At 39.8% G+C, this 26,030-nt stretch overlaps 1 protein-coding gene across 3 annotated transcripts in view; it reads left to right on the top strand.

Moving 5' to 3' along the window:
* LOC109952641 (microtubule-associated protein futsch-like) overlaps window positions 1-8,832 on the top strand; it is a 25,663-nt gene extending 16,831 nt beyond the window's left edge. For 2 of the 3 annotated variants that reach the window (XM_020587818.1, XM_020587819.1), the window contains exons 3-4: window positions 3,725-7,302; window positions 8,405-8,832. In XM_020587818.1, coding sequence (XP_020443474.1) covers window positions 3,725-7,302; window positions 8,405-8,439 — 3,613 coding nt within the window. In that variant the 3' untranslated portion in view covers window positions 8,440-8,832. Of the gene's footprint in view, window positions 1-32; window positions 338-3,724; window positions 7,303-8,404 lie in introns of all 3 variants that reach the window. The other variant, XM_020587817.1, reaches the window with a different exon arrangement.
* Window positions 8,833-26,030: the final 17,198 nt, after the last annotated feature.

The raw sequence follows: 26,030 nt of genomic DNA, 5'->3' as shown, positions 1-26,030 counted from the left end.
ACCGGCCCCCCCGCTGGCTGGAGAAGGGCAGCCCAGCCAGTGCCAACCAACTCTCAATGACACCAAAGCCCCGCTTCACTCGACCCCCCAGACCTCCCTCCTATGAGATGCACCAGCAGATCAGGGGAAGCTGTGAAGTGTTGTCTGGCAGAGACTCAGCCATTCCCCAGGCCAGGGACAGAACACCACTTCCTATATCAAGGACAGGTGACCCCCAGCTGAATTATTTTGTATTGGACTCTGGACCTCCAGGATACATCCCTCCTCCATCATATAAAAGAGCTCCTATAATGGCAGGGGGGTGCCAGGGATATGGTGAAATTGCTGTTGACTACAGGTAAATTTGTAATTTTTTTTCCATATATCTTAAAGATAATTTTATTTAACATTTATTTACATTACAATGATATTCTGCAGTGTAAACAAGAGAATAAAATAAATCATTTTAATGCAAGAAATGTATTGCTGAAAGAATTGCAAAACAAACATTTTTGAACAAAAATACAGCAGGCATTCATGCCATTATTAACAAGAGAGATGCTGTACTCATCTCACTGTTGATGGTTGTATGGATGCCGATTCAGCATCTATACTATGTTCTCCAATTATTGTATGGATGCTGAATCAGCATCTATACCATGTCATCCAATGATTTATTATTGTGTGGAAGCTATGCAGCCACATTCTTTTTTTCCAAATCTTATTTATTGTATGGATGCTGACTCCGCATCCATATTATGTTATTCAATGATTTATTATTGTGTGGATGCTATGCAGCCACACTTTTTTTCCAAACCTTATTTATTGTATGGATGCTGATTCAGCATCCATTCAAACTGAAGTAGATTTTTCCCCATTCATTTGAATGGGGCAGAATTTTCAGAATAAAGCTAAATATTTCAAAAGTATGAAGTTTTGAAAAATTCTGAATAGAAGCATGAATGTCCTTGAAGAGCTGATCATTTTGATACCTGAAATAGTTGAAAGTATGCTGAACTTGAATTTCCCATTTCATTTGAATGGGGCAAAATTTTCAGAATAAAGCTGAATATTTTAAAAGTATGAAGTTTAGAAAAATTTTGAATGGAAACATGAATGTGCTTGAAGAGCTTAACATTTTGATACCTGAAATAGTTGAAAGTATGCTGAACTTGAATTTCCCATTTCATTTGAATGGGGCAAAATTTTCAGAATAAAGCTGAATATTTTAAAAGTATGAAGTTTAGAAAAATTTTGAATGGAAACATGAATGTGCTTGAAGAGCTTAACATTTTGATACCTGAAATAGCTGAAGTGTGCTAAAGTTGAATTTCCCCATTCATTAGAATGGGGCAAGATTTTCAAAATAAAACAATATTTTAAAAGGTTTGATGTTTAGAAAACGTCTGGATAGTAGCATGAATTTCCTTGAAGAGCTGAACATTTTGATAGCTGAAAGTATGTTGTAGAATTTTCCCATTCGTTTGAATGCGATGAGATTTTCAAAATAAAGCTAAATATTTTAAAAGTATGAAATTTAGAAAACTTCTGAGTAATAGTATAAATGCCCTTGAAGAGCTGAACATTTTGATTAAAATAAATAATAATAACTAGAGAAATGCATTTTCTGAAGAAAATGCGTATGGATGCTGAGTGCTGAAATATCGCACTGAAAATGCTGAACATTTTGAGACCTGAATGGTTTTGCTAGCTGAACGTATGCTGAAGTAGAATTTTCCCAATTCATTTGAATGGAGCAAGATTTTCAAAATAAAGCTAAATATTTCAAAAGTGTGAAGTTTAGAAAAATTCTGAAGAGAAACATGAATGTCCTTGAAGAGCTGAACATTTTGATACCTGAAAGTATGCTGAAGTAGAATTTTCCCAATTCATTTGAATGGGGCAAAACTTTCAAAATAAAGCTAAATATTTTAAAAGTGTGATGTTTTGAAAAATTGTGAATAGAAGCATGAATGTCCTTGAAGAGCTGAACATTTTAATAGCTGAAGGTATGCTGAAGTAGAATTTCCCCATTCATTTGAATGGGGCAAGGTTTTCAAAATAAAGCTAAATATTTCAAAGGTATGAAGTTTAGAAAAATTCTGAAGAGCTGAACATTTTGATAGCTGAGAAAGCTGAAAATATGCTGAAGTGGAATTTCTCCCATTCATTTGAATAGGGCAAGATTTTCAAAACAAAGCAAAATATTTAAAAAAGCATGAAGTTTTGAAAAGTTCTGATTAAGCATACTTTCAAGTATTTCAGCTGTCAAAATGTTCAGCTCTCCCAGGACAGTCATGCTTTGACTCAGAATTTTCCTTCACTTCACACTTCTGAAATATTTAGCTTTCTTTTGAAAAATTTCCCCTATTCAAAATAATGGGAAAATTGTACTTCAGCATACTTTCAGGTATCAAAATGTTCAGCTCTTCAAGGACGTTCATGCTTCTATTCACAATTTTTCAAAACATCACAATTTTAAAATATTTAGCTTTATTTTGAAAGTTGTGCCCCATTCAAATGAATGGGAAATTCTACACTCATCATACTTTCAGCTATCAAAATGTTGGAACTCTTCAAGGACATTAATGCTCCTATTCAGAATTTTTATAAACTTCAGCCTTTTGAAATATTTAGCTTTACTTTAAAAAATTCTCACCATTCAAATGAATGGGGAAATTCTACTTCAGCATATTTTTAGCTATCAAAATGTTCAGTTCTTCAAGGACATTCATGCTTGTTGTAAGGATTGTTCTAAACCTTATACCGTTGAAATATTTAGCTTTATTTAGAAAGTTTTGCCCCATTCAAATGAATTAGGAAATTCTACTTCAACATACTTTCAGCTATTTCAGGTATGAAATGTTCAGCTCTTCAAGGACATTCATGCTTCACTTCAGAATTTTTCCAAACTTCATACTTTTGAAATATTTAGCTTTATTCTGAAAATTTTTACACCATTCAAACAAATGGAGAAATTCTACTTCATCATATTTTCAGCTATCAAAATGTTCAGCTCTTCAAGGACATTCATGCTTGTCCTAAGCATTTTTTTAGACCTTATACCTTTGTAATATTTAACTTTATTTCAAAAGTTTTGCCCCATTCAAATGAATGGGAAATTCTACTTCAGCATACTTTCAGCTATTTCAGGTATTAAAATGTTCAGCTCTCCAAGGACATTCATGCTTCTATGCAGAATTTTTCTAAACTTCATACTTTTGAAATATTTAGCTTTATTTTGAAAATCTTGCCCCATACAAATGAATGGGGGAAATTCTACTTCAGCATACTTTCAGGTATCAAAATGTTTAGCTCTTCAAGGACATTCATGCTTGTCGTAAGGATTTTTTTTAAACCTTATACCTTTGAAATATTTAACTTTATTTTGAAAGTTTTGCCCCATTTAAATGGGGAAATTCTATGTCAGCATACTTCCAGCTAGCAAAACCATTCAGGTATCAAAATTTTCAGCATTTTCTGGGCAATCTATCAGTACTCAGCATCCATACACATTTTGATCAGACAATGCATTTCTGTAGTTATATATGTCCCCCTGCAATGAAGATAAAGTCTGTTGTATTCTGAAATTGAGTGAGTAGTTCTTAACACAATAGACATTGGAGTATAATTACATTGACTGACATCACTAATTATTTCTCAGACTTTCACCTTGTTTATTCCATTTAGTTTTGTTGAAGTTAATGTTTCTTAGAAAGTGCATCTGTGTTATCTTTACTTGTAGGTACAGAGGTGATGTGTACCACAAAATACAAGTGGCTTCAGATGGCTCCCACTGGTTCACCAGACATCCAGCAGGTTCCTGGCCTGATCCCCAGAAAGAGAGGTGTATGTCCAGCCAGAAGCAGGTTTACCCTGTATATACTACCCAGGAGCGCCCTAGCAGAGGGGTTCAGTATATCCCCTTTGATGACTCTCGAATCCGCCATGTTTCCTCAGCCCTCGGTGGCAACTCCCTGACGGATGCTGACAAGATCCGCCACATCTGCAACGAGCTTCCCAGTGTCACCGTGTCAGAGCCCGCATTTGACAAAAGTGCCTTTTTGCCCCCGCCACTGGGGCCTTTCATCACAGCCAAAGTGGGCAATGATGCTAGTATGATGTCTTCTAGTGACTTCAACAATGACAATAACAGGTGGCACAGCGATTTGCACAAAGAGATTGTCGATAACTTCCCAGTACCTGACCTAAACTGCAACAATGGATATCCCAAAAACCAACGTCCTCCTCCATCACTCTCTTCAACCTTCCAAACCCCATTAATAAGAACATCTTCACACCAGGGTTCAAGTTCAGACATTGCGGAAACCATAACCCAAGTAAAGAAAATTGTCAGAGATTTAGGGCCGGAGAGCAACAGGAATACTAAAGGAAGAGTGAGTGAGACCATCTTCTGCCTTGTGTCTGTCCCAATTCACATGCCAGGTAACATTAACAAAGACTTAGTGGCAGATCAGAACAATAATGAGACAATTACAAGCCTGACTGTCACTAACCCAGAGACTTTCACTGTAAGTCTCAAAGAGACCCCAAACATTCGAAACAAGTATGAGAAGGAGATGCCCATCAAACCCCACTACACTCACTTTCACACCAGCAGCAGATCCTCAATGAGAAATTACAAGAGGGCTCCTTTAAGGAAGGAGATTATAGATGCCTGGGCACTCCAAGCTAGTGAAGACAAAGAGTTGTACTATGCTGGATCTTGGCCAGGAAACCAGTACCGTAATCAGGAAACCCAGACTGGCTCACCTTTGACGGTGATAAAAAGTCCAGGAACCCAGAGTCCTCCTCAGGGACAAGCACCTGTTCAGTCTGCCTCAGACAATACCACAGACAGTGGTGTAGTGACAGAAAGTAGCATCTCTTATGGCTACCCCATGGCAGGCCAGAAAAACCTTCATCCCTCCAGCAACAGCGCCTTCTCTCGTCTCAGCCTAAGTCAAACACAGCTGCCACCACTTCAACCTTCACAACAGGACCCATGCTCCCCATCCAAGGCCTGGGATAAAGGAGACCAACAGCCATCCTCTTCCAGGAGGAGCAGTTCTAGTCCCCCAGAGAGTGCCGAGCAAGTGACCTTTGGTCAGTTTCTCTTAAAGCCAGTGAACCGACGACCCTGTGATGCCATTGGTGAACTGGAGAGCATTAATAAGGAGATGGAAGACACAATCAGCAAGAGACCCAGTGTGGGACAGTGCACTGATTATCTTGTTGGAGTGAAGAAGAGACTAGACCACTTTAAATCAGGAGCACATTTCTCTATTTATCCAGAACCAGGTAGGGAAGCAATCAGTCTTCCACCAGTGCACACAGAAAAAGTCACCAATATAAAAGTCAGATCAAGGTCCGTGGCTTCTACTGTTGATCTAGATTCCATGAACATGAGGAGTGTTTTCTCCAGGTCACAGGCCACCAACATGCCACCAACAAATGAGCTATCTATACTCTTCAACCCAGGCCCCACAGACAACTGCCTCTTATCATTACCCCCACACAATACGTCAAACCGGCTCTATAGACAGGATATCCCAGTTCTTCATGAGTCTTTGCTAACGGATGTGGGACTGACTGTGTACACAGAGATTCCTGGGGGTTCTGGAGAGCCAAAGCAATGCTCACTCTCAGCCCCTTCTCCAGTTAATCGTAAGGATCTTAGTCAGTCAGTGCAGCTCTCGTTGAAGACCAGAACGGCTAATAACAGTGGTATCCCTGAGCACAGTTCAAATAAAGATCTTCAATTGGAGGTTGATACAGAGAGTACACATAAATTAGACAAAGTCCCAGCATCCAGGGGTGATGTAAATTTAAATATCCGTAGAACCAGGAGTGAAAGCAGAAGATCACCACAAAAAGAAGGTTCACCATATATCACAAGGCAGACAAGGAAGGTTTCCTTTGTTTCTTCTGAAGATGATGATGACAATGAGAAATGCACCATCTCTGAGCCACTGACCTATAAGGATGAGTCAACAATGGCAGATAAGCATTTGGAGGATTTACTGATCCAGGAGAAAGTCAATACTTTACCTGCAGAGGATCTCAGCAACCTGTATGAGGTCAAATGTGCAAAGGGTATTCCCGAGAATGAGTCTATTGAGCAGAGAGCAGCACGGATCCTGGGTATAGACGTTGCAGTCGAGGCCTTGGGTGTGGCTGACAAACACTCTGAGGATATCCAGGACAAAATGGACACCCCTGAATCTGAGAAAGAACTAAGTCCAACTGAAAAGACACAGCAGGTGATAGGACAAGGTGAGCAAGTCCAAGTGGAGTCTCTGATTGTCCAAGAGGCAGAAACTAAGGAGGCAGAGGAGACAGGTTCCAGTTTGGAGCAAGAAGAAGGTAACAGATATAAGCACAGCACTAACCATGATGGTGAAGATAACCAGGATCCCAACACTCAGTCAGCAGTAGTACTGGACCTGCCTGAGTTCCCACCCAGTAAGCTTCCTCTATCCCTGCCTGTCACTACTGATAAGATGCTAGCACTGAGCATGTGCAGTGGGGAGAAGAAGAGAAGAGGGGTGGCATGCAAGCTGACTGACTCCATGCAAGATAAGCTAAGCTCTTCTGCATCTTTATCTGCTACATCATTGGATAGGTCAACCACAGACAGAATGGCATGTCTGAAAGGGCTGGAAACAATGTCTCAAAAAAGATCCCTCTGTTTCGAGGGCTCAGAATCTGGAGATGTTCATTTTGAGGAGAGAAATAGAGATGGAGATGAGAGTGAGATTCAACAAGAGAAGATTGATTATGTTGAAGAGAAACAGGAAGAAGAGGCGAAAAAGCTGGTGGAAAGAAGGAAGGAGGTGGAAATCTCAGATAAACACAAGAATTCACATGAAACATATGACATTTTGGGAGATCCTGAAGAATACTCCCAACCTAAAGAACTGAAACAAGGGATATGTAAGGAGAAGCAAAGTCAAGAAGAAGAAACAAAAGAGACTAAGGTTGAGCTTACACACATTGAAGAGAGTAAAGATGTAGATGTTGAATTAAAAACTGAAAAGCCAGAAGGAGACGTGGAACTGGAAACTGGGAAAGATGACAAAGAAAAGCATTTGGTGAAGGTGAGTGATGGACAGAATGCAGAAGTAGTCAGCAGAACTGAATCGAGTCAAAATGCAGAGGAAGAAAAACCCAAACCAAAGCAGCGCACCAGGCTTCAGAAGCCTCCTCTGCTTCCTAAACCTCGCAGTGTTCCTAAGAGAGAGATAACACTACCACTCAGCTTCAGCACAGAGACCTGCAGCCCCTCAAACATGGAGGATGAGGAGGTGTTCTCTGTCTCAGGTGTGTATCAAGGAATTAAGAGATAAACTATTCAGTAGTTTCATTTTGACTCCAGAGTCAAGCATCATGGTTTAGTGTGCGGGTATTAACCATTTACAAATACCAATGAATGTGACACTGCTGATAGGGGAACAGTTCAGTGTTTTGAAAAATAGGCTTATTTGCTTAACATAAAATAAAGACTGGGGCCCAGAATGCATGAAACTCCACATAAAACCACAAACTATAGTTTTTATATTTAGTTTTTTGTACAGAATAAACAAATGAGATGTGTTAAGTATTAAGCTCTTTAGTGGGGGGGTTGTTAAGTAGTGAAGGGCTGTTTTTCTTTTAACTTTTGACAATGCAGACTAGCTGTTTCCATGTCTTTATATGCAAAGGTAAGCTAACTGCATTCTATCTCTATCTTCCTTTATATTGTGTGCAGACATGAGAGGGGGTCGACCTTTTGAGCTAACTCTAGGCAAAAAACCAGAAGAAGCATATTTGCCAATATATTTTAAATATAAGCTTAAGGTAGCATGCAGTTAGCCTAGCATAGCATAAATACTAGACTAGAGGCTATAGAAACAACTAACCTATAACCATCTCTAAAGCTCACAAATGAAAATCTATCTTGTTTTTTTCACCTGCACACAAACAGAGTTATAAAACTGGCAGTTTTCTGGGGTTAGGTGTAGTCACTATATTTGTCACTTTTCCTTATGAGAAGGGATGACTTAACAGGTTTGGCCCAGTTATTGTTCACCAAGAAATAGTTTGACCATGTAACTTCCTCCTGAATCCTTAAAGTGCGGTTTTTACATTTCTGTGCATAAACAAGTTAAAGTAATGTGGAAAAGTGAGCTTTAGAGGTGAGGTATAGCTGCATGCCTGCTTCCAGTTTTTATGCTAGCCATGTCCTGGCTCCAGCTCTGTACTTAACATACAGACATGAAATTAGAATTGCTCTTCCATTTCATTTTAGTAGCCAAAGCAAGTAAGCACATTTCATAAAATGCTGAATTGTTCCTTTATTGGTCACATCAGTAAGAGCAAATTATATTTCCTTTACTTGTTTTTGATTATGTTGTGTCATCATTTCTTTCTCTTGTCTCATCAGACACCTATGACCCCAGTCGAGTTGAGAGAGTGTAACCTCTGACACTGACTTCACCAGTGTGGAGACTTGTCACTGTTAAATTAACAGCTTTTTCCAATAACAACGGCTTTCATCTCACCTCCTGGTTTAGCCAGCTGTGATCCCTGCAATGTTGTTACGCATTACTTCTCACAAAATTACTGACTGTTCTGGTGCTTTTAGAACATTTTTGCGGCCAAAATAAAGTCCCTGCAAGTGCCAGTTCTTCAGGCCTTTTCAACCTTGTTATCCTGGACCTTGCAGTCTCTTCACCTCTCAAAATGTTTATTTGCCCAGGAAAATGAGCTTCCTTCCATTGATGTTGCTTTTGGAAAAATACATTTCATTATTCCCATTCTGCATTCTCCTGTGTGAGCTTGGGTGTTGCAATATGAATATAAAACTGCTTCTGCTCAACAAACAAAAGAAATATAACAGGAATAATAATAATAAGGAAACAGTATTGCATTACAATCAGTATTGCACTAAATGTATATAAGAAAGAGTTTAAGATTTTATTTAGAATATAAAAATTCAAATTCAATTGCTGAAGAAATCTATATTTTCTTATCTATGTTAAGACTAGATTTTTAGTAGTCTTTTGGTCTATTGCTAATATTGAAGCCCCCTGCTTTTTATTCTTATATTAATGTTATAGAGAATGCACTCAGACAACCTGGATTGCAATGAGACCACTCCTTGAAATGTTTCAGTCAAGAACAGTAGAGTTGTTATATACAGGTTGTAAGTCTCCATTTCAAAAAGTTGCTCACATTTAAACATTTGCTTTAAAGCTCCATCTTTTGCTACAAGTATTAGATGTGCATTGTTGAGATTAGTGGCTTTATATTACCAGTGTGCACCTGATAATGTCTTCAAATACTCAGATTACACTCACAGTAATTCAAGTTCACACCGTCCCTGTTCTCCAGTGCCATCAGCATCAGCAATCCATCTTTTCCTGTCATTAACAGAAGTCTATATTTAACCATTGAGGGTTTTTTTTTCAGTTTATGTGATATCCAAAATGCTTGTTTGCAGGAAATGATAGATGTAGCTTATTGATTGCAGAGAACCTCATTGTGTGTAAGGCATCCAGTTTTGTTGGTTTACACATCCTAATTTAAATGGACACCAGTAAGTAATTCATTTTAATTCCATAAAAAAAATGTAGCATTTTTGGCAATAATAATAAATATTAAGCTGAGGATGCTTAATATTGTTGTGTTATGCTGTACATAAAATAGCTTTTACAATACTTATCACAGTATTTGAACATGTTCAGTAATTTAATGTTGACATATCAGTACTTTATAAGATAAAGATAAGAGGCAATTATTCACTTGACTTATGTGGTAGCAATACATTAAAAAATTTAAAACATACCAAACCAAACTTTATGCTATGCATTGGACATCAACATTCACTGGGTTTAATGCCAAAATTCAGAGCTAAAAGTGCAACTTCTAATGTTTTTGTTTGACCCTGACACTGATGCAGCTGTATGTGATGTTGAACATGCTAGATCTGCTTGTAGACTTGCATGGAAATGGCTGTGACTCGAGTTCATCAGTGGAAGTTCAGTCTGAGGTTTTGTCTTTGTCCTCCTACCAACCCAGAACCCTTACCTCTGTGTTCCAGATATTATATTATCTGGTCATTCTCATAGGTATTTTGTACTGTGAGTTCTTTGTAACATGATATAGATTATTGGTGCACATCTTGCTTTGATATTTTCTATTTTCATACAGAAATATGTATAACTTTTTTTCCATATGTGCAGCATCTTTTTTTCTCTTTTTTGTGCATGAAATGTGTAAGAAGTCACAGAGAAGTGTATTGGCATATACATTTGGTACTATATAGTCTATCCTATAAACAGCTGTTATATTTCAAATGTATATTTTATTTTCAAAAGATAAGCTGCATATTTAAAACAGAGAAAAGTATTTTTTAGATTACTATGAAAGTGAGCTGTTTTTGATGGCATATTTGTCTATATTTGCTAAGATCATTAGAAATGGTCATAAATAGAGACAAGTATGTGTTATATTGTACAGTACTGCAGACTATTCATAAATAAAAGACTTTGCATGAAACATTTTCCCCTGATTTTATTCAGTTCAAAATGTCTGATGCATAGACAATGTTTTGCACATATATTTACTGATAATTTAATAATAGTAAAAAATAAGTCACTACTTTATTAATGTTTGTTGAGAAGTAGTCTTGTAGCTATGGTGTTAGGGCACTGTCAAGTCTACTCATTGAGTATGTACCCTGTGACCATTAATTTGCACAGAGCTTGTGATGTAAGTTGTGTAAGTTGTGATAGTTTGGCTGAAAACAAGGTCAACATTATCAAATTACTCAAAACAGTCATACACTGAACCTGGAATAATTGGATCATGGACAGATTGGATTAAGCAGGCACTGACAAAGCCTTACCTGTAACCATGGATGGATCACCAGACACAAGCCCAGGGGCCCTAGAGTTCAGGGGGACCTGGGCCAGAGCTTGTGTATAAAGTGACAGTTTCTTGTTTGAAATTTATAGAACTCCATCAAGAGAACTACATATAGATGCAAAATGACCACACAGTTACAGAATGACTACAAAGGGATCAAATCAAATTTTATTTGTATAGCACCAAATCACAACAAAAGTCATCTCAAGACACTTTACAAAGTAAGGTCTAGACCTTACTGTTATCAATATTATTACATAGGGAAAACTCAACAAATCCCCCTTGAGCAAGCACTTGGCAACAGTGGGGAGGAAAAACTCCCTTTAACGGAAAAAACCTCCGACAGACCCCGGCTCTTGGTGGGCGGCCTTCTGCCTCGACCGGTTGGGGTGAGTGGATAGAGGAAAAGAAGAAAAGCAACAGGACACAACAATCAAACACTGATCAGGTTGATGTGGCTGGTGACTGCTTGTCAGAGACGTAGAGCTCCAGAGCCAGAGCAACCTGCAGAAAGGTACAGGGAGAGACAGAGGACACACTACGGGAAAGAGGAGACACAAAGTTAGTAATGTGTAACGGTGGCCTATAGAAGCATAGGGAGAGAGAGGAGAGGGGAGGGGAGGGGAGGAGAGGAGAGCAGGAGGGGAGGGGAAAGAAACTCAGAGCATCATGGGGTCCCCCAACAGCCTAGGTCTATAGCAGCATAACTAAGGGAAGGCTCAGGGTCACCTGATCCAGCCCTAACTATAAGCTTTATCAAAAAGGAAAGTCTTAAGTCTAATCTTAAAGGTAGAGAGGGTGTCCACCTCCCGAACTGAGACTGGGAGTTGGTTCCATAGGAGAGGAGCTTGATAGCTAAAGGCTCTGCCTCCCATTCTGCTTCTGTGGACTCTAGGAACCACAAGTAAACCTGCTCTTGCTAGTTCCTGTCAGTACTCTGGCTGCAGCATTTTGGATTAACTGGAGGCTTTTTAGGGAATTATTGGGACATCCTGATAGTAAAGAGTTGCAGTAGTCCAGCCTGGAAGTAACAAATGCATGGACCAGTTTTTCAGCATCACTTTGAGACAGGATGCGGGATATGAAACCATCTCAGTGAGACGCAGAGCAACTACAAAGAGACCATAACCATAAAGACACACAAAAGGACTGCAATGAGACCTTTTACCCATCTGTGACCAGGGGCCCTTTTTCTCATAGTCCATCCATGCCTGCAACTAAATCAAATCAAATCAAAATTTATTTATATAGCACTTTAAAAACAACGTCCAGTTGACCAAAGTACTTTACAAGGACAAGGTAAGAACTAAAGTAAATAAGATCAATACAGGAATAAAACTAGATAGGAACATAAACACACAAATTACACAGAATCAATAGTTAAAAAAAGGAAGCATCAGACATTATTATGTATTAAAAGCCAAAGTGAATAAATATGTTTTAACCGATGATTTAAAAGTTATCAAGTCTGTAGATGAGCTAATATTGGGAGGCAAACTATTCCACAATTTAAGAGCTGCAACAGTAAAAGCACAGTCAACCCCAGCGTTTATATCTGGCCCTGGGAACCTCTAAAAGAAACTTGCTTGATCTTCTGAGCAATCTTGTAGGCCAAACCATTAAAAGCCTTAAAAACAAAAATCAAAGTCAAAGTCAATTCTAAAACGGACTGGAAGCCAATGATGAGAGGCCAGTACCGGGGTTATATGGTCAAATTTCCTGGTACTTGTTAGAAGATGAGCCACAGCATTTTGTGCCATTTGGAGACAAGTGACAGACACCTGATCAGCATCAAGGTATAATGCATTGCAATAGTCAAGTCTGGAGGTTATAAAAGCATGGATTGCAATCTCAAAATCATTAAAAGAAAGAAATGAATTGACTTTACTTAACAACCTCAGGTGAAAGAAACTAGATTTTACGACTGAGTTGATCTAGTTGTCAAGTCTCGAGTCGTTGTCAAACCCCTAGGTTTTTTACAGTCATCTTCAGATGACGAGCCGGGGGCCTAAGTCGTGACTGAAAGCAGCAAATTTTGCCAAACCACCAAATAACACACACTCACTAATAAGCATTGCCAGATAGTCTTGTGTGTGCTGATTTTCTTTTAGGAGCATTGGAGACATGAAAATAGAGGAAGCAAGAGGACACAAGGTATGGGATCAGTGCTAATCATGCAGGATAAGGAGAGGTTAACAGTGTGCAGCTGAAATAGTGTTAAAGTCCAGCCAGATGGAGGACCGGCTGGACCAGGAATGTGTTGAATTAATGTCTGTATGCAGCACAGTAATGTGAAACAAAGCTGTAGTTACAGTAGACAGTCATTTATATTGTCATTTTAGAGAGTAGGTATTTTTTTTGTTTTTGTTTCTTTAAACAATATTCACAAAAGTGAAAGTGATAGTTTCCTGGCAGAATGAAAAATTTTTTTTTCTTACAGAATTCAGCATTGGTTTTGGTTCCAGGAGATTGTTTTAATAAATGCAATATTAAATACAACAAGTTTTGTTGCCAAAACATGGACCTACATTTCCCTTAGCATTATTCCAAAATGTATGCATATTTTAAGCATTTTACAACTTTAAGATTTATTTTTACATTTTTGGAGAGTCAAGCACTGAGGATTACAAGAGCTCCATCTGGTGGAGTTTACAAGACATTCAACTATGTCACTGCAAATACTCTGTAGACTATCTGATATGCTGTAGCCAGAGCACTGCAAGCAAGAGAGATCATATCTCTCCCATATTAGCTTCTCTCCACATTATCTTCTCTCCACTGGCTCCCTGTAAAATCTAGAATATAATTTAAAATCCTTCTCCTAACATACAAAGCCCTTAATGACAAGGCTCCATCATATCTTAAAGACCTTATAGTGCTTCACCATCCCAACAGAGCACTTTGCTCTCAGAGTGCAGGTCTACTTGTGGTTCCTAGAGCACACAGAAGTAGAACGGGAGGCAGAGCCTTTAGCATCAAGCTCTTCTCAGGAGGCGGACACCCTCTCTACCTTTATGATTAGACTGAAGACTTTTCTTTTTGATAAAGCTTATAGTTAGGGTTGGATCAGGTGACCCTGAGCCTTCCCTTAGTTATGCTGCTATAGGCCTCAACTGCTAGAGGCCCCATGATGCTCTGAGTACCTCTCTTCTCCCTTTGTCTCCTCTCCTCTTATCTATCTCCATGCATCTATATGTCACCATTACATGTCACTAACTGTGTGTCTCCTCTCTTCCGTAGTGTGTCCTCTGTCTCTCCCTGTACCTTTCTACAGGTAGCCCTGGCTCTAGAGCTCTACGTTTTTGATGAACAGCCACCGGCCACATTAAGTTGCCCAGTGTTTGATTGTTTATTGTGTTTTGTTGCTTTTCTTTTCTTTTCTCTCTCCTCTATCTGCTCACCCCAACCAGTTGAGGCAGAAGGCTGCCCACCAAAAGCCAGAGTCTGTCAGAGGTTTCTTCCATTAAAGGAAGTTTTTCCTCCCTGCTATCACCAAGTGCTTGCTCAAGGGGGATTTGTTGGGTTTTCCTCTATAATTATAATTATAGTAAGGTCTAGATCCTACTTTGTAAAGTGTCCTGAGATGACTTTTGTTGTGATTTGGCACTATACAAATAAAATGGAATTGAATTGAGCAAATCCATCAAATCCATCACCACGGTGCCATGACAATTATGTAGCACTGAAGAACATCCAGTCTATGGATGTGGGCTAGAAGAAAGGTGATAAGTGCAGAACTTGTCATGTGACCTTGTTACTCTATGCTTTAAAGTGAAGTGAAAGATGTTTTCTTGCTAAAATGAGGCTCATGCCATTTATGGTTCTATGCCATTTGTTGGTTTATATGTTAGCTCAGGCAACACACTGGTTATTACATGGTTAAGTAGTTAGCTAATTAGCATGGCAAGCTAAATACCCATTTAGGAGTGGATGCTTTGTTATTTGCTAAAATGAGGTGGCTGAGGGTAACTTCATGGCTGTTAATGAGGTGGCTGGTTGGGGTGAGCGGATAGAGGAGAGAGAAAAGAAAAGCAATAATACCTTTATTTTCATTGCTTATATATATTAAAACTGTATTGATGACTGCTATATTCTACTGAGTGAAACTTTGGAACTGTATGCTGCAAATTCTGTAGAGACCGGATGTCTGTATCTTCAAGTAACCAGACGGCCCTGTTTTACATTTTAACAAAGACCTGTTGGCCCGTTTTGAACCTTCCCCTAGACCCGCTTAGCATATTCCAAGTTCTGCTTTGTCATGTAGTATCTTGTAGAGACAGGGGGCCTGCAACCTGACATGACCACCTGTCCCATTTAGCATACTCACTAGGTCCTGCTTTGTCCTGCAATAGGATTACACAAACAGGGGGTCTGCAGTGCAGACAACCAATTGTTCAGTGTTCATTGATCAAGTTGCCGACTGAAAATCACACACACACACACACACACACACACACCTGGTTTAGATCACATTTCAGCAAGCAGGCGCAGGCGTTGGCCTGCTCACGCCAAATGGCCAATAGGATTACAAAGTGTGAAATGTTGTACCTCTGTCCAGGGCGGACCTAGCCCAAGAAGATAAATGTAATGTGAAAACATAACTCAGGGCTCAGAGAATGGATTTTCTGCATGAGCTCTGTCTCTCTGACCCCAGCGCTGTGTAACTTCACCTGTGCCCAGACTTTGAGTAAACTTCCTGTTGATTTTAAACAGTCCTCTCCTGTCTTCACTTCTTGCGCTTCCAACAAAATAACTGGGTTATTTCTAACAATAGAGTGAATTAAACAAAGGGTACACCACAAGTCTCTATGCGCTCATTCCTTGGTCCTTGACTCTGAAGATTGAGGACATCCAAGGATTCTTATCTGCTCTGAGGAGTGAGGAGGCTACTGAAGGAACCATGAGTTAGGATAAACAAGAGCATCCTTCAAAAGAAGTCTTTTATGGGTAGACATGTCCCTTTTTTGGAAATCAGTTGGTGACTGGACATTTCAAATGAGGTATTGGAAGACTGAGCATCTCACCTTGTTAATAACATGTCTCCTTGAGTCCTCTCTCCTTGTTTTCCTTGAATATTCTGTGGCCAGGACTAAGATATGATGAAAAATACACAACTACAGGAACAAAAGATCAAAACAGTTCACTCTCATTTGCAACACAGAAAACAAAGCAGGCAGGGGCAGAGCAACAATTGCGGTTAATACAGAGGCAGTGGTCAGGAACAAACAGGCAAGACAATCGAAACAAAGGAAGCATGCAAAAGTCAGACAACAGGCAGGGACAAAAGAAATAGGAATGCTGGAATGCCAAGGCCAGTATGGCATGACTGACTGTGATAGTAAGGGGAAATGGCTCAGACTAAGAGCCTGCTGTGTGAATAAGCAATAGAAAAAAAGCTAAAAAATACAGTAAATATCAAATCTGCAATATTAGATTCCTGGGTGTCTGTGAGCTCTTTACACTTTTGATAATGCAGCATTGGATGTTTATTATTTAACACATCTCCTTATAATTACATGTTCTCAAAGTTGTTCTTATACCATGTATCGCAAATGTATTTTCCAGTAATGTGAAATGATGAAATTTCAGTAAGGGGTAACAGTGCCTTTCACACTTTTTGCAGCAGATGGTGCTATGGTATTATGATGTTCACTGAAACACTGACAATACAAACCTGTGGCATTCATTCCAAAAAGCTTCATGACACATTTATGGTATATTCATTTATTCATGTAAAGAGTACATTGACTTATACATAAAATTCTAAATAGCCTTAGCCTGATTTACAATGCCAAGTTTCAAACAGCATCAAGTCTGTATTGTTCAGTGAGTATGAATGTTCACCCAAGATTGGCACAAGCTACTGATGTGGCAGCATGTTGAAGGCCCATCTTGGTTTCCTTTTACTGTCAGATGGGCACGTTTCTATTTATACTACAATCTAGATATTCGTATGCAGATACGTTCCTCACATGCACACTAAAAACATGATGGGGACCTTCTGACGTGATGGCATGATGATGAGGTTCTTTGCTGTATTTAGCTGATGTCAGAAAAAGAAAACAGTGTTTGCAAACACTTAACAAGAACAAGAGGAAGGATGGGAAATAAAAAGTACATACATATAATGCACAAACTGACCATCCAGTTGACTTCTCAAGTACTTGTGCAGTCAGTGTCCTTGCAGTGCAGATAGTGTGTGTACTCAGATTTTGGGTTGCATGCAGACATCTGCACAGAGTCCTCATGGCTTTAGGCAGATCATGAAATGTACATCCCTCCAGATGACTTCTTTCATGCAAGTGACTCTGTTCTCATCTTTGTGGAGGTTGGTGTGATAGCATGTTACAACAAACTACTCGGTATACATTTGTGCATATGCATATGTGAGAGTGTTTGTGTGTGTCTGTCAGGTTTGCTTGGCTGCGCTTGCCTCTCTCACCTCTCTTACTCTGTCTTTCCACCCCTGATTACTGATCAAGCACACCTATTTCTCACTCCCTTCTCACCAGCTGCACTTTCCCTTGCTGGTTCATTCTAGTCCCTAGGTTTCATGTCGTTGTACTCTCTTGATGTTGACTTTGTTTTTTTTATTCTGTTTACACACTACCGTTAGATCCCGTTTCTGCTCTGGATTATTCGTATGCTCTACTCCTCAGACTAGCACCTGTGTTATTTCTCTCCTTGGACTGTTTCCTCCGCACTGTACTCCATTCTGCCCTTCCAGGCAGGTCGATGCACAGTCACCATCTTCTGTCTACCATTACCAACACCTCTCTGTCATTGCATCAGCCACCTCTCAACCACCAATCAGCCCAGGAGTGACCCCACCATGCAGCTAGGCCCATCTTCTCCACGCCATCCATCTCCAAACGCCTCGCCTCCTGCTGCTGGTCAACACCCGGTTGCTCCCCATACATCAGTACCACGGACACTTAGTTTGCCAGATCACCACACTGTAAATATATAAATCACTGCTTGCACCGCAGTTGGCTACCTGGGTCCGCCTCTTTCTTTCGCTCCCTCACCTCCGTGTGAGGGCGAAACATAACAGTGTCCCAAAACCTTATAATCTCACCCAGGACCAACAGTGGAATCCAGCTGCTCACAAAGAGGCCTTTGTGTTTAGTGCACAGCCAGCAGATGAAAGCTCAGCATCAGACCTCTGACCTGATGAGATGCAGGGTAACTATCTGCATATTTTTGCGTGACTGTGTGTTTATGCCTGCACATGTTTGATGATGTACATATGTCTATATTAACACACATTTTAGTGATGTGTGTTTGACTGTAAGTTTGTTTGCACTAATGTATGCATGCTATCCTAGATTAACCATGTTTAAACCTTTGAGAATGAATTAATTTGTTTTGGTCAGTTCATTTTACAGTAAATGAACTGTAATTCCATAGGTACAATGCATGAACACTCATTCAGGTGATTCTTTATGACAGCTTATCTAAAAATCTAATTGAAACATTACCATTCAAGTCTCCGTTGCTTCATCGTCACATATAAATATGGATTCTGAGTGGGACTTGGTCTCCTCTACCAAGTCAACAAAGCTTTGTCTGTGCTGCCTTGAAACAGGCTAGTCGTGCAGAGAGGCTGTGCACCCCTGGCATGAGAGCAGCACATTCAGTCACTGACATCTCAGCAGCTGTTTACCTGAGGCTCTGCCACAAACATACTCTTTTTCTTCAATAAAAAGTCCAGCTGCAATGACACTGGCAACTTCCATCTAGTAGAAGAGTCAGTGCCATCAATTCCAGCACAACAAGACATGCCAACAATTTTTTTTCCCAGAGCTGTGGCACTTGGGGGTGATTGTGGTTCAATGGGTAGAGTGGTCATCTCCCAACCAGAGGGTTGGAGGTTCGAATCACGGGCCTGCAGTCCACTTTGGGCAAGACACTGAACCCCCAAGTTGCCCCAGACGGTTAGAGCCATAAGTGTGAGTTCGTCCCACAGATGGCTGCCTCCTTATTAACCACGGTAGGCACTGTGCACTTGAAACAAAAACACCCCACTTTAAACAACACAGACCTCTTATTATAGCCCTACTTTCATGTATCATAATGCATCTTTGCACAATTGTCTATACAACTCTGTGATATATTGTAAATAACAGATTTTACTTATATGCATCCTCAGGCCATGAGACCATGCAGCCAAGAAAAACAGATGAAGAATAGCAGTTCTACTGCTACTCTTCCAATTAAAGCCTACACAGCTAAACAACCAAAGAGGAGAGGGTCAGAGGAAAAAAATAAATAAATAAAAAAGGTGTATGATCATATGTGTTGCTTTCCAGTGATGGAGACAGCTCCAGGATTTGAAATGTATGAGGACAGAAGCAAAGGTTGCTGTCTGCTGGACAGCTGAGTAAATTATTTGCTATGTTCCACTGAAGAGTGTTAGAGTCACTATCCTCCTGAAAAGATACACTTCCACTTTTACATTTCCTAAGAAGGCTTGAGCTATGTTCATACTTACCATAAATTGTTTCTCCATCATCCCTGACAATGAGCTGTTTTGTTCTCCCTCCAGGGACTCTCTCAAATTCCATGTTCACAAAAGTAATGCTGCTGGCTGCCCAGCATCCAGCTCAGCAGACTGCAGCTGCCTCCACCACCTCCCTGGCACTTCTTTGATCCTACAAGGATTCCTCAAACCACCACCCTCATCGTTCATTGTGTACAGATTTGTCAGGATTTGCTACTGTTTGCCTTTTCCGGGGGACTGACCCGTTGCCTTCCCATGACTCTTCTCTGAAATATGCACCACACCGTTTCACTCATAAAACTCACTGGAAGGGGGGGTCTGGCCCTCCAAGAATTCAAGTTTGGCTGCAAAAGCAGCCCAAAGACATTTGACTCCTTCACTGAAGCCTTGTTTTGGATTTTGCAGAAAGATTATGAGATTCTGCATTTGGCATATCTATCAAGGACTTCCTCCTTGTGTCGCCCCAGTCATTTTCTCTAGCTCAGTGTCTCTCCTCACTTGGTTCCTCATATGAAGACATCAGAGTACCCTGGCCAAAGAAAAGACAGAAGGCCCTCCATATCCCTGGAGGGGTACAGCCAGACAGTGTTGAACAAAATATTTGTCAGGTACTATTGCTTTATTGTTATTTATGCCATTCTTCAAGAAACAAACATATTCAAAAATATATATTGCTTAGTTCATTTTATAAAAAAAACTAGTTTATTATAAGTGGTAAATGGGGTTGGTAAGTTGTTAAAATAAGTTTGAGGTTGTCATTCAGAAACAACATCTAATGAAACAAAATTTTTAGCATTTCTCAAATGTAATTTAAAAGATCACCATACAAAGTACATGTCTACATTATGCTACTGTAGATAAGTGATGTAAAAGCAATGAAGTGTTTATGTTTTTAGAGACCTCTGTGGAAAACCAGTGTAATTAGTGGACAGGGCAAGAGTATTAGAAAAAGAAATCCACAATTTCTCATTTATGGGCAAGAAAAAAAAACTATGACTGATGTTGCAAGTTGAGTTGTGGCATCTGTCACATTTTTAATCAACACTGAGCATGAGACATTTCAGCTGATCAGATGATCTTGAATTGCAAAAGTCTTCAGGGGCACAGGAAGTCACTGCCTTTTGATTTAATGACTTTATCCCATCACTCAACACATAGTTCACATTTCTCCATTTGGTTTATTTGATAAAGTCCTCTGTACCATTACTAAAACTCCATTGGCTACGTAGTGTTCACAATAAACATTAGCATCAATGTAGATCAAATTGTCTGAGGCACATGCTTCAGACTTCTAACAAACTTGATATTTTGATATTTTATTTATTTTTATTGATTCATGTTTTTATATTGGTGTTGATTTTGCTTGTGCTTGTGGGTTGTGTTTTTAATATACATTGTTTATTGCAATGTACAGCACTTTGGTCCACCTTGGTTGTTTTAATGCTTTATAAATAAAGTTAGTATGGTATGGTATGGTATGGTATGGTATGGTATGGTATGGTATGGTATCTGCAGTGATACTGCTGCCTGGACTCTGTCAGGTTGCTCAGCTACCAGAAGCTCACAGATTCCCAGTATGAGACTGCCTCCTCCTGTGGCACAGCACTGCAAGCTGTAAATGAGTTTCTATTATGACCCCTGACATTTTCCTCTCTCAGGATCTGCAGTCAGCTTAGGGTCAGAAGTCATCTCTTCCTTGATAAACCCCCTGAGCACTGGTTGTTTCTGGCTTTTGCCTGAGACTGACATGGAGTGAGGATTAGCCTGTGTTTGATTGATTCACCTCACATATCAGGCAGTAAAAAGAAAACCCTGACTGAATTATTTGTGCTGTAACTTCTTGTTGTTGTTTTTAACTTTCTGTTTGCATTCCACAGAATCTATTTAGCATTTAAGACTTCCAATTAGTAAAGAATGGAATAAATGTTCAAATTTATTTATGAACAAAATTCATTTTGATGCAAGCTCCTAAACCCCCCCCCCAAAAAAAATCAGATATGAGATGTCTGGCAGGTCAAATCAAACTGCAGATCTGCTGCCATTGTACTTTGCGCACATCCTCCATAACTGATATCATGGCTGAGCAAGCCCCTGCTCTTTCTCCCAGGCTTTCTGATACAGGACATGCTCACCATTGCCACTGTCAGGACAAAGAGAACTGTGTGTTTGATTAGGAAATTTCTCCTCGTCTGTAATAAAAACCTTGAGTCTAGGTGTGGTTATCTTTTCACTGGCAAAATCATGAGCAAGTGTATTTGGCCAGTGCATGAACTGTGAAATGACAGCATGCATGCTAAGAGCTCTTACAGTAAAAGGCAGCAGAGCATGATACAAAAGATTTTAGTAATTAGTCAAAATATTAGTCTTCTGGATGCTCCTCCATTATGCCACCCACCAGCATATAGACAGACCCTTTCCAATTTTTTTATGACATTTGTAATACCATTAACGCCACTATTCTCCATATTCTTAAATGCTTCCTCTCTCCAGATACTACCATTCTATTTTAAAAATGCTCCTCACCAGACTCTGTTAAAGAAATTGGGGCATGATCAAGACCAACATAAATTTCCTTTATTAGCTAAGCTTTTGACTTTTGCGAATCAAAGACATTAATAAGGTCCTGTGGACTGTGTTTTTTGTGTGCGACACTTTAAAGCTGGGTTTCAAGATGACTCAGTTGGTTTCATGTTTGAATATGAGTCACTTGTTTTATCTTTAACTTTAAGGCATGTCCCTCTTCTTGTCACTGTTTTTTTTTTTTTTAACAGCAACTGTATTATCTATATGATATAACATCTGTTTCCCATAGTAATGATGGTGCATTTTCTGGAGAGTACCCAGTAAGAGTGCCCACTCATTTTTTATAGAACTATCATAATTTGACTCTTGAAGTAGTGATGTGTTGAAGCATTGTCTTTTAGAGGGTTAAATTGGGGCTTGAGTATTTATTGTAAGGGAAATGGAAGAATGATCACCAATTATGACCGAATTTCTGTTACATGTTGGGTAAGTGAATGGTTATTCATTCATTCATCACCAAGTCCATAATGAATAATACTGTATATTGTTTTATAGTTTGTATAGAATTACATATTTCTGTTACTAGAAGGTCTTGAGTGTTCAGTTTTAGTGTTAATAACAGTGTTGAAGTCTTCAGTAATGATAATGTTTGTTGAATCACACAGTAATGAGAAAAAAGCTATTGAAGAAAAACAGCTTGCGCTGGACTGCAGTACAGAACAATACAACACAAAAACCTTTATTGTGACACTCCTATGTTTTATGCTTGTGGACCAATGTAGCTCTTGTACGTTTTCATGTGCGACTGAGCTGCAACAGGGGCCTCCCTGCCCGTACAGTTTTATTAAGCTCTCTCTGCTCTCTCATCTAACAGTTGGACTCCTGCCACCCTCAGCCTCCCCTGCAGCTCCCTGCTCCTTGACATAGACAAGAGAAGCTTTTAGCACACAGAGATTGGGAGTTTATCTGCAGCCTCGTGGTTGACGTCAGGATCTTCAAAGAGCACTAATGTCTTCAGTGAGGGACACTTGCTTAAATGATGTAACCCCTGTGGCCTGAGGATATGGAGACACTCTGTCCCGCTCTTCATGGGGCACACAGTCATTTACTGAAACAAGTTATTAGACTTTGCTATCCAGTTGCAGACAGTGGGAGTGTTGAGATGACAATGTCTGCTTGTTTATCTCTGCCTTCTACTTGATGTCTTGTTTTTCTGTTGTCTCTCTGTTGCTCTTTGCCTTGTTCAGTACTCCTTATTTTTATGTATAGTCCCTTTGTTCACTTGCTGTTCTTTTCATCTTTCTTGATCTTCTTCAGACATGACAGTATCCCACAATGTATCACTGTCACGCCTGAGCTCCCACCTCTGCCTGCCGCCTCTAAGACATGATGTTACTATAGCAGCAGACTCCTTCCTGTTTTCTCTCCTTATAGTTAAGGACATCATATTCCACACTGTCTCAGCCTGTCATCATTATATCCCCATTACAGCAGTGTTAGACCACTACTTTAAAGATTAATTTTGTTTTCCTTAGTATAGTTTGATTTAAGACACTAGTGCTCTCCTCTATTTTTGACAACCACTCTTAGATCAGTGTGCCACACAGGCCCCCAGCATCCTCACAAACCTCAATAACATCTATGTATCTCCTCTCCCACCTCACCTTGAGCTTACTTGCTTATATGGTGTGATTTATTCCACCAAAGAGGCACAGTGGTGACAATATGTCACCACAAAGAGTGTGTGGAAAATGGGGCTGTACTGATAAAATAAGACTGATATTTTTCTAACAGTAGATAGGGGATAACAGCATAGAGCTAATGTAAGAGAGTCAAGTTGCTCATGAATCGGAAGTAGCTGTATACAACTGTTCATACAACTGGGTGTGGCAGAGCTGAAATATGGTCTGGGGAAAAGGAAACCTCATGTGACAATTTATAAACACAGACATGCATAAATGCACATTCAGGCAGACACACATTACACACAGAGGGGAGTAGATGGTATGGTTTGCATATTTTGAGGTTCCCCAGATGCAGAGGCCCCTGATTGGGTGAGGAGGTCAGGAACATTACCTGCCATTTGTAAAGGAGAGATTAGGCATTTCCAACATGTCCCACCTGCTGTTATATTTATGAAATTACTCCTTCAGTGTTTGGCTTTCATCAGGCTTGACAGCAGGAACCACAACTGTGTATTAGTCTGTACCCATACAGTATGTAGTGTTGTCAACCATTTAGAAACATTAGAAGTCCAACCTCCTGTCAACTCCACACCAGTCTTGTGGGATAGTTGTGGCATCAGCAGAATACCTCACTTACTGAAGGAGGTAACTAAACTGACTTTCCAAGACACAAACAGGCTCCAAAAACAGGCTGTATATTACACAGCCTGTTATATTACACAGCCTTATGCTGGTTTAATGTGTACTTGCTCCATGCATAGGGATATGTACATGCACACTGAGAGCCGATGTACCAGAGTCAAATTTCTCGTGTGCCTTACACACCTGGCCAGTAAAGCAGATTCTGATTCTGATTCAATGACAGGTTACTCAATACACTTTGGGGAAACTTAAAGGAATATTCCAACATTTTGGAAAAAAAACACCGGCTTGCTTTCAGGAGTTAGACATGAAGATAACTAACAATTTGACCTCTGTGCAGTACAAAATGACTCTGGAAATGTGTTTTTATATAGTGTAGCCCAACCACCGGAAGAAAGGAGAAGCGGCCTATTTAGCACTAAGCTGAGGTGAGCCCTTCAATATGTTGATCCTCTTCAGCTCTGGTTCATTTAACAGAATCACCAATTGCCTCTCACACAAGTTCAAACCCACACAGTCACACAAATGTAGCAGAGGCCTTTTCACACCATATACAATATTTAGATAGGTAATTCTGTGGGAAGCCCATAGTGAATGGCTTGGCTCAAAGACCCCTGGCTGTATGCACAATAAGAGAGACTTATTGAAACAAGGCTGGCACTGAGAGCCCAGAGGCGCAGGAATTTATTAGGAGAGCAGCAGGGCACTGGCTAAACTTTGATCAGCACTCGTGTGCTACCTCCCCCTTCTCTCTTTCCCAACTACAGCCTGGCCAGTGAACACTGCTGCCTATAGGGGTGACCTGGTATCCTGGCAACAGGGCCAAGTCTGAGTCCAGCTCCCAGTTATGTACTCTCACATTGTGCTCTCATTATTTCATTTACTATGAAACAGCTACATAAGGATGATGATTATTTTCCTGTTCTACTATTCTTGGGTGTAGTGTTTGGAAAAAAGAGACAGTCAGCTGAACAGTGGGCACAGTTTGTTGATTTGTGATACTGATCAGAATTAGTCTGCACAACGACTATATCATGACTAAACCTGAACAATGCACTGTATAACTTTTGGCTATCAACTCCACACTACTAACACTCTAATAATAATAATACCCTGAAATTCATTTCAACCACTGGTCTAAACCAGAGATGTAATAAAAAACCCAGCATGACAAAGTTCCCAGGCTTTCTGAATGAAATCATATTATGCTATTTGAACCCATTTATATTCCCCATTTAGCTGCTGCCATACTGAGGGAAACAGTGTTTTATTGCTGCATATATGTCCACAATTCTGCATGACATATTTGGAAACTTTATCAAAATATGAGAACTCCACTAGACCATCCCATCCAAATAACATGTAATTGTAGTAACTGACCCTAGTGATTGGTTAGTGTGGCAGAGGAACTTGATAGAGTGTACATCTTCTGTTTAACCACATACAGTAGGTGGCACTCAGCAGCAACCTGCACCTGATCTCTGTGTGCGAGTTGCCATTGCTGTCTGACACAACTGTGGATAAATCTACAGCAGCAGCACGACTGCTATAGAAGAAGAAATCAGGAAAAGCTGAATGTGACAGGCAAAAGTAACTAGTTAGTTGTTGGGGTGAAGGTTACTTTACATAAAGTAAGGGAAAACAATTATCTGGGAAACAGATTTTACTCCAGAATGTACTCCTGAGCTTTGAGAACTAATTGCTAACTGCAACAGTACCTGGAAGAGAACCCCATACTATTAATTGAGCAGAGTAGTAGAATCTATTTTTCTGTTTCTGCACCATCA

Source organism: Monopterus albus, unplaced genomic scaffold (genome assembly GCF_001952655.1).
Source record: "Monopterus albus unplaced genomic scaffold, M_albus_1.0 scaffold482.1, whole genome shotgun sequence".
Lineage (NCBI taxonomy): Eukaryota > Metazoa > Chordata > Actinopteri > Synbranchiformes > Synbranchidae > Monopterus > Monopterus albus.
Note: the sequence above shows the minus strand (reverse complement) of the source record. Positions and strands in the feature narration are given on the sequence as shown.